This window comes from Olea europaea, chromosome 17 (assembly GCF_002742605.1).
Source record: "Olea europaea var. sylvestris chromosome 17, O_europaea_v1, whole genome shotgun sequence".
In the NCBI taxonomy this organism is placed as follows: domain Eukaryota; kingdom Viridiplantae; phylum Streptophyta; class Magnoliopsida; order Lamiales; family Oleaceae; genus Olea; species Olea europaea.
Window position 1 is genome coordinate 17,607,000 of NC_036253.1, and position 9,139 is coordinate 17,616,138.

At 36.8% G+C, this 9,139-nt stretch overlaps 1 protein-coding gene across 1 annotated transcript; it reads right to left on the reverse strand.

Annotated features, from left to right (window-relative positions):
* Positions 1–1,339: 1,339 nt before the first annotated feature.
* LOC111365300 (DCN1-like protein 4) lies at positions 1,340–5,868 on the reverse strand. Its single transcript, XM_022985744.1, has 9 exons — positions 5,648–5,868; positions 4,590–4,674; positions 3,886–3,960; positions 3,771–3,807; positions 3,104–3,187; positions 2,907–2,967; positions 2,708–2,814; positions 2,037–2,102; positions 1,340–1,765 (listed from the first exon to the last, which is right to left on the reverse strand). Exons 1-9 carry the CDS (start codon positions 5,727–5,729, stop codon positions 1,670–1,672), a joined length of 693 nt encoding a protein of 230 aa, XP_022841512.1. The 5' UTR covers positions 5,730–5,868; the 3' UTR covers positions 1,340–1,669.
* Positions 5,869–9,139: the final 3,271 nt, after the last annotated feature.

A 9,139-nucleotide genomic window follows, 5' to 3' on the forward strand; every position in this document is an offset into this window, starting at 1 on the left:
ATGGGTTTTCACTAATGTTGTGATTGCTATGTTGGTGGTTTTGCACATGGCACTCGCGATTTAGTGTCAGCTGTTTGGTGATGTCGCGATCTGGCCACGATGATGGTGCCGGAGTTTTGTGCGTGGTGGTGCTGTGGGTGTTGTGGCGTTGTTTTTGCGGTTGCTATGGTATGTGGTGGTATTGTGGTTACTGTTGTGGTGGGCTTGAGTTATTGTGATGATGGGTTTTCACTAATGTTGTGATTGCTATGTTAGTGATTTTGAACAATTTGGTGAGGTGGTGGTGATGTCGATGGTGGTCGTGGCGATGATATGGTGGTCGTGGGTGAATGGGATGCGATGGGATGGGATGAGGGTGTTTTTGACCTAAATATGTGATTGCAACTCAATTTATTAAGTTGAGATCGAAAATTTACTTGTGGCCAATTAATTTGATAATTTGTGACTGTTAAATAAGTTGTGATTTTGTGATCGAGATAAAATAATTTGTGACCTTTGAAAGTTTTGATCTGTGACCAAGAAATACTTTGACATATAAAATTTTTGATACATGATCAAGAAATAATTTGTGATCAATTAATTTGTTAATTTGTAACCAATTATATTGAATTATGACAACAATATATTTAGAGTATATTCGGTAGCGATTACAAGAATTGATTTTTTTACCGTCAGATAGAAAAATGAACCTCACATGTGGGTGAAGAAGTCATAAATGATTGTTGAAATAGTGAAATAACGATAAAAAAATAATTTTGTGGAATAAAAAATTGCTATCAAACATGTGCTTAATTAATAAAATATATTTTTAATTAATTATTTCATAAATAAAATGTAATTAATATTTGATTTTTTAAGTTTTCAATCTTGCTTCTTAGCTTTGAAATAATCAAACTTAATCTTTTATACATGAAATTTTGCCTTTTTATTTTGGAACTTAAACTCAATGCTTTTTCTCGAGTCTTATTGATGAAAATAAGGACGATTTGAGCATTTTTAATTTTTTTAAAAAAAAATCAAAATGAAAAATAATTCTCAAAATAAAAATGGTAAATTTCTTGCTTAAAATTTCATTAAAAAAAAAAAAAGGTCTGGGTTGTAGCACGCAAAAGACTAGAATGGCGCAATTGTACATTTTATGGGCGGAAAATTCGTACACGTATTAGGTCGTCATAATATTTTCCTCCAATATAAAGAATACAAAGGCAAGCCTGCATTCTATATATTATGGTAGAGATAGCGGAGAGAGTTGGGACGAACACAGCCCCATCCACACTCCACAACTGGTGGCTAAGCCAATTTAGACCTCAACACGCATATAGGAAGTAACCAAAGGATGTGTGCGCGCTCAAAAAACGTTGCAGAATACACAAGATCACAAAAAGTTTCAGTTTATATATTTCTTTACTTTACAAATTAAAAGGCGAACAATAGATCAGCATTTTCAATAAAACGAAAAGGAGAAGTTTCTAAATGAAAGCAGAAAAGAAGTTGGGCAGTCTAATTGGTATTTTTTTGGCAAGTCCTGCTAGCAGATGCAACTAAAATACCAGAATGAAACCTTTCACTGAAGCAGTACTTATGTATTACGGAAAACTTGGAAGGAATTTACTAATTTGATTATAAGCAATTCTGCAGGCAACACAGACTTCGCCATATGGTTCTTGCCTTAACCCTCCTTGGCTCTCATCCAATCAACAAAGTTATCTAAGACCAAGGGCCAAGCAAGATCGGGATCATAATTGCTGAAGTCTGGAAAGCTAATCTGTTGGATCATCAAATCGACAAAATTGCATTAACTACAAGGGACAAAGATAAAAAATCAAATATATTATAATTCCCTCAGACATCTTCTTGTATGCATAAATCTCTGTTAACGTTTGAAACAAGTTAGTATGAATTGCCTCCTAATTAATGTATCAGCAACTTCTGCTAGTCAGAATGCCACCACTGTTTATAACCAAATTGTTTACATAACTCGGTCGTGCAGACTAGTCATATTTTATGGTTTAATGAAAGGTAAAGCATCGAATTACCTCATTACAAAACCGATAGAACCCCATCCATTGATCCAAGTTAATGACCTTGTAATCAGTCTGCATCTGCACCAACCACAAAGTGCATATAATGTATGTATGTATATGTGTGTGTGTGTGTGTGTGTGTGTGTGTGTTCCTCTGTGCATCTTATCAAACTATGTATAAGAGTTTTTATTTAACTCTTTCCATTAAGCAAATGATTTCTATTTCTACAAGGATCAACAACTTTCTACCAGCTGTTTTCTTTCCCATATCTAGTAAAATTCTTCAGGAGTCATAACTTTGTTCTGATTGTCACAGATTCCATTGCACAATATAGAAGCAATCTAACCTATAAAAGTGCGTACAAATGGTTTGCATCTTCAGATATTACTTAAAAGTTAACATAAGCAGTTATTAATTTGGTGCTCTGTTGAGCAGATGTATGAGTTGGGTACAATAACAACATGGTGCCCAGTAATGTCATCCCAGTAAATACCAAAATACAAATGAAGTCCTACTTCGAATTTAAGCGAACAATGTATGAACCAAAAGAATATTCATGAAACCTAAAAGCTAAAATCCAATTGGAGTCAGTTCGTTCATTAAGACCATAAAAATCTTGCATTTATTCTAAGACTGAGAATCAGAAAAACAATAATTTTACATGCATGACATCAGATGCTCACCTTTAGATACTGAACAAGCGCATCAACTTGGGGCTGAAAATCCGACCCTAGAACAAGATCCAGCAGTATACAAATGCTTTCAATGTCTATACTCTTCTGTTTTTCCTCTGGAAGAACAAAGAATACAAACCGGTTAGCAGCAGAAATGGGAATTAGAAGTTCCAAACATTAAATCTGCAAGCTGACAAGAAGAGCATACCAGTCAAGCAATATCTAAAAGCATATGAATAGAAGTCCACAAAGTGTGATGGCCTTCTAACCTTTTGACAGCAAAAAGATGGGAGATTATTTAAAAGAACTAATATACAATTTCAATCTCATATTAATATTGCGACACATCACCTAGTACCTCATTAGAACTCATAATTTCATCTCAAGACAGATAGATACCCATACCTCTTTCTCAAGTTCTGGAAGTGCCTTCTTGATTTTACTTATAGTGTCTACTTTCAAAGCTTTAAGGCCTCTTCGCCACTCTTCCTGAGCAAGTTATAGAATTAGGATTACTATCGCTATAACTGAAAAATGTTTCGATATGCAAGCTGTTAAGAAAGACAGAACAGTCTGTACGTGTGTGCATGAATGCATTTTGCTTGCACACGAGGAAAAAGAAACGAGTCTACTTTGGTTTGCAACATTTTAATTCTTGGAAGGTCAACACTTTTAAGCAGAGAATTACATATTGGCATCAACTACCATCTGTAGATGGGCAAAGTTTTGTGCCAATCATTTGCCATAAACAAGCAAAATACAGGAAACTCCCTGGTAAAGAAGAACACCTCACTGTGCTGTCACTTTTAGATAGAAGAATTTAATACTTGACATTCCCCATTGCGACACAGAATGTGTAATTTATATATATCAGGTACATCCTTGCACTTTATTCAACTAGCATAAAAGAATTCCCACATGCACATTAAGTTAATAAAAAAAGGCACTGCAGCTAATAATTAAACTTAAGCACATGAATCTGTTGAATGAAACAAGAGTATCGTGAGCCAAATCCAAGAACACTAGAACTGAAACATAATTCATTTAAGAGCAATGCTAAGGCTTTTCTTACCCGGGAAAAATATCCTTGTTTTTTAGCCTGCATTTTCCTAAAACCATAATCATCAATGTTCAATTTCAATTTTGAAGTCAGGAAATGAAAAACTTAATAAAATATTGCAACTCACCAAGCAAGCATTAATATCCGGACATCGGTATGGTCGACTTCCAGATCTGAACAAAGGGACTCAATTCCTTCAGGTCTGCTCTGACATATATTTCATATCAGTCATGTACAAGCAAAGTTAAGGAACAAGGCAAAAAAAAAATTTAAACTGCACTAACTCCTCAAAAAGCAACCCATTATTTATGACTATAGTCATAGTATAAAAGACATCTTACGAGCACATTCAAGTAAATGAAGATCGGAACATCTCAGTGATTATAAATTTTAATTCAATTGCTTGAAAACAAAATTTTACAAAATCTGCTTCCTAAAAATGTTGACATCTGAGAACTGAGAAACTTTTGAGTCATACGTAAAATTGCCTCTTCACTGGCTGACCAGATGATAGGTTGAATACTAAAACTGATGAATTCTTATCTATGTTTTACACTGAAGGAACAGAATAGGTTCCTGGCTTCAATTATAGGGAAATTTCCAATATGACTAATGCGAGAGAAAGAGAGACAGCTTCCCCTGCTCCCATCCCCAAGAATGGGCATGGAAGATAGAAGAACAAAAACTGAATCCCAATATAAGACATAAAATGGAGAAAGCAAGCATCCTGGGGGTAAGGATCCACGAACTCCACTCCAAATCATTACCAAACTTTAATACAGATAGCACTTTCAATAGGATAAACCATAAATCGATATGGAAGAAACTTACTCAATCGTATCAGAGGAATTGTTCGCATATGAATAGAATAATTGATCAATGCGTTCCAGCTCTTTGGATGCAGCTTTACCAGAAGCTGAATGAAAACAAAGGGATTCAGTTAAATCGACTTCAGAAAATGCAAATCATTAAACCAAATAGAAACTTCTTGATACAAGTAGAATTTATAATAATTACTAAGATTATCTGATTACATATGTCAAGTTACATATTTGATTGCAAAAGAAGTGTGCGTATGCACATCCTTTTCAGATGCTATATGTTATTTGGCTACGGTTAAATATATAGAGAAAGGAAAATTATTTCTTAAATTCACTAACTATCTCATTAGAATTTGTAGCTGCACAACCAATCTTATTACATCTTGAAACTTCTGGCTAGCGATAACCTCCACTGGTTTCTAAACACACTTACACTACAAATAGTACCTGAGATTAACATAATTTCACTTGGATATAATTTATCTTCTCTTCAATTATCCTTCCCAAGGCCCCAGTTTTACACAAGCAACACATACTGTTCAACCAATTTCACAAATTTATCCATGTTTGACTTACTGTAATTAGTTCTTTCCTGAATTCTAATAACTAAAAGCCCCATCTAAAGATCAATTAGAAAGAAGAGGAAAACTACCTACCAATTAAAATATTAAAGGGGGAATTCAGGCAAAATTGATTTACTTCTCATAAACATCCAATATTCCAGCATCTCTGTCAAAGCATGATCCAAAAAATTAATTCAAGCGTTGAATCGAACTTCAGAATACTAGTTTTGATTTCCATTTCAATTCCAATTCCAGATCACAGAACGCACGTGTTAGGTCTCACAAATTTTTTCCATTTAATTTTGTTTAATTCACTTCTCACTCTCGAAAAGAAAAAGAGAGTATTTTTTAACTAAAAATTCCTCCAACATATATTCATACACAAGAAATCGAAATTAACTGTTCATAATTTCTTAAAATCACAAAATTCAGTTCAGTAACAACTAAAAAAACCGAAAGAGTCATCAAACACGCGTTAAAAACCAAAAATTAAAGATATAATCACCAGCTCGAAACAGATCCATAGTTGATGAATTGTATGAAGAGGTAGAATTTGTGGACCCTTTCTTCGATGAAGTCCGGGGCATCTTTTATTTTAAAGAATCGAAAAATATAAAATCTACAGAACGCAATTTAGATAAAAATAAATAAATAATAATTTTTGTTCAATGCGAAGAGTCTTTGACCGAATGAAGCTTTATTCGTTCAGCGAGCGCTTTTTCTTTTTATTTATTTATAATTTCTGGAGAGAAAAGGCCTGAAGCGGCGTAGAATAGCACTACGCTCTTTCTCGGTTGGTTCATTTTGGGACAACTTTATGCAATATTACGTAAAAAATTCAATTAAAAAGAAAATTATGTGATTTATTTTTCATTTAATGATTTCTAATACTCTATCTTCATTATTATTACAATACAAGCGTTACAAAATAAGATTACTCTTTACGAACCAATCGAGTTTAATCGAAACAATTTAGTTCAATTTTATTATAATTTAAATAATTTTATGTTTTAAGGTAGAGGGTTCAACAATTGGTGGTCTCATTCCCTGTTTCAAAGTACAAAATGACTTTTAATTATTTCAATTAAATTAGTTTTTATAAATTTTTCATTAAGCAAATTTATAAAAGTCAAAAATGGAGTTGGTGAAGCCTTTCTAATTTTTGTTGGAGATTTTCAAAATTTGGTGTTGATTGGTTTGATTCATCTTCGTTTAAGATGATGTGAAAATTATGTAAAGTTGAGTTGAAAGATTTTCCAATAATGTTAATTTTGACATGGGAAAACTATAGCAACAACTCCTGACCTTTTCATTTTTTGCAGATTTTACACAAATCTTCATTTCGTGTTAGCAGAGGTTCCCAACTTTTCATAAATATGCACCTGGGGTCTATCTGGACGGAAACCGTAAAAAATACCATCAGTTGATCAGGAAAATTAAGAAATCAACACCCAATAAAACTGTCCAAAACACCGTCCAAAAGAGTATCAACATCCAATAAAATCGTCTTGGTAGCAGATAGTTCAAGAAATTTTCCCGGACAGTGGACGGTATTTTGGACGGTCTCCGTTCAGATGGACTTTAAGTACATATTTACGAAAGGTTAGAAGCCTTTGCTGACACAAAATGAAGGTTAGAGTAAAATCTGCAAGAAACGAAAAGGTTAGAGATCGCTGCTGCAATTTTCCCTTTTTGACACTATAAGATGAATTATAGAGTTTGTACAAATCAATGTACATCCCGAAAAGATTTTTAGGGGTAATTGGTGAAGGACGAAGTGGGCTAGTCGAGACGGTAACACTCTAGCCGAGGGGATTTCAAATTTATAAACAAACTCGTTGTAAAATCTAAGTATAAAAAACTTTGTATTTTAGTTTAGCGTTTCCACCTTCAAATTGGCCAATAATATTTCTTACACTGAAGAATAAATTTTATCCATTACGAACCAAATAATAATTTTAATTTTATGTGGATTCTTCTAATAGATATTGAAATGGTGGTGGAATAATACCTTTCCGTCTAACTGGTGGCGTTTGGTGTTCCTGCTACTCCGTTGGGCGTGTGTAACATGAAAAATGAAGGCGGGGCTTTCTCTCCATTTTACCTCCGGTGTGATAATCAGTAAATGATACTGGGAAGTATGAAGATGAATTTAGATGGCTAGGAAAAAATGCTATCATCCATACCTGTGTTGCCCTCGGGGGTATTTATAGACATTGGAAGTCGAGTGAGAGTCGGGTGGTTGTGGTGCCACGTGTCCCTACGTTGGCTTTCTCGTTACCCACGTTTTGAGTGGGGGGTCTTAACTTCCCGTCCAGAGGTTGTACTCGTGGTAACCACCATACAACCTCGTCAATTCATCAGAGATTTTATGGCAAAGTGTTGAGATGGTCTCGTAGGTAATTCCATGCCGATCGATGGTCTCGCATTGAGATAGAGCACTAAAAGGGTCGACGATCTCTCGTAGAGGTAGAGCGCCCCCAAGAGTCAATGGTCTCTCGTAGAGGTAGAGCACCGGGGGGTCGACAGTCTCTTGTAGAGGTAGAGCGTCCCCGGGGGGTCGATGGTCTCTAGTAGAGGTAGAGCACCCGGGGGGTTGACGGTCTCTCGTAAAGGTAGAGCACCCCCAGGGGTCGATGGTCTCTTGTAGAGATAGAGTACTCGAGGGGTCGACAGTCTCTCGTAGAGGTAGAGCGCCCTCGGGAGACTGAAGGTCTTGTATCAGTGTGCAATGTCTTACCTTGCTCGTTATTGCAGACGGTTGTCTACGCCATCCAATATCACTAGCCCCTACCCCTTGTCGATGTTTTTTGGCAAGGGGTAGCATCTTCTTTTTCTATTATTATTATTTTTTTTGTCGAAGACTTTCTGTCTTCCCGCTTGTGTTATGACGATCGTCAGGTGTGGTGTCTGCAGGTTAAGAGCCTTAGCCAATTTTTTGACCTCTAAGGCTCTCTGTCTAACCACGTGGGCTATATTGATAGTTGGGAGATAGGTCTAGCGGTTAAGGACCTTAGCCAATTTTTTGGCTTCTAAGGCCCTCCGCCTAGCCAAGCAGTTAAGGCCTTAGCCAATTTTTAGCTTCTAAGGCTCTCCGTCTAGCCGCGTGGGCTATGTTAACCGTCGGAAGAGGGAACTAGCGATTAAGGACCTTAGCCAATTTTTTGGCTTCTAAGACTTTCCGCTTAGCCGTGTGGGCTATGTCGACAGTCGGGAGAGGGGTCTAGCGATTAAGGCCCTTAGCTAATTTTTTGGCTTTTAAGGCCCTTCGCCTAGCCGAGCAGTTAAGGCCTTAGCCAATTTTTTAGCCTCTAAGGCTCTCCGTCTAGCTACGTGGGCTATATTGACCGTCGGGAGAGGAGTCTATCGATTAAGGGTTTTAGCCAATTTTTGGCTTCTAAATCTCTTTGTCTAGCTGCGTGGGCTATGTCGACCATCGGGAGAGGGGTTTAGCGATTAAGGGTCTTAGCCAATTTTTTGGCTTCTAAGGCTCTCCGCCTAACCATGTGGGCTATGTTGACCGTCGGGAGAGGGGTCTAGCGATTAAGGGCCTTAGCCAATTTTTTGGCTTTTAAGGCTCTCCGCCTAGCCGTGTGGGCTATGTCGACCATCGGGAAAGGGGTCTAGGATTAAGGACCTTAGCTAATTTTTTGTCCTCTAAGGCTTTCTGCCTAACCCCGCTTGTAGAGCTGCCCATCGATAATGGTAAACGAGGCTACTCGAACCCTCAACCTCTTTACTTGGAAAGGCGTTTTCTGGCACATCATCATCCATGAGATATTTGATCAATGGATCCATCCAATTTTGTTCATACTCAACGTTCTTCACCTCGGCCTAGCCTTGAATATTGGGGTGTCGTAGGACTTGCACATTCGTTTCCTCGTGGTAGATTTCTCGGCCTTGTCGATGCGAGCCTTGTCAATGCTTCTATCCCTTTCCACGCAAGAAGACTTTCCCTTTTCAATAGCCCAAATAGCTGCCCCCTGCTCCTTTGCGT

Excerpts from the sequence above, each read along its gene's own strand:
- LOC111365300 (XM_022985744.1), bottom strand. The coding sequence starts at position 5,729 with ATGCCCCGGACTTCATCGAAGAAAGGGTCCACAAATTCTACCTCTTCA. Across the intron at positions 4,675-5,647 it reads TATGGATCTGTTTCGAGCTG|CTTCTGGTAAAGCTGCATCC; the intron begins GTGATTATATCT and ends GTTTTCATTCAG. Across the intron at positions 2,815-2,906 it reads TTTTAGATATTGCTTGACTG|AGGAAAAACAGAAGAGTATA; the intron begins GTATGCTCTTCT and ends TTGTTCTTCCAG.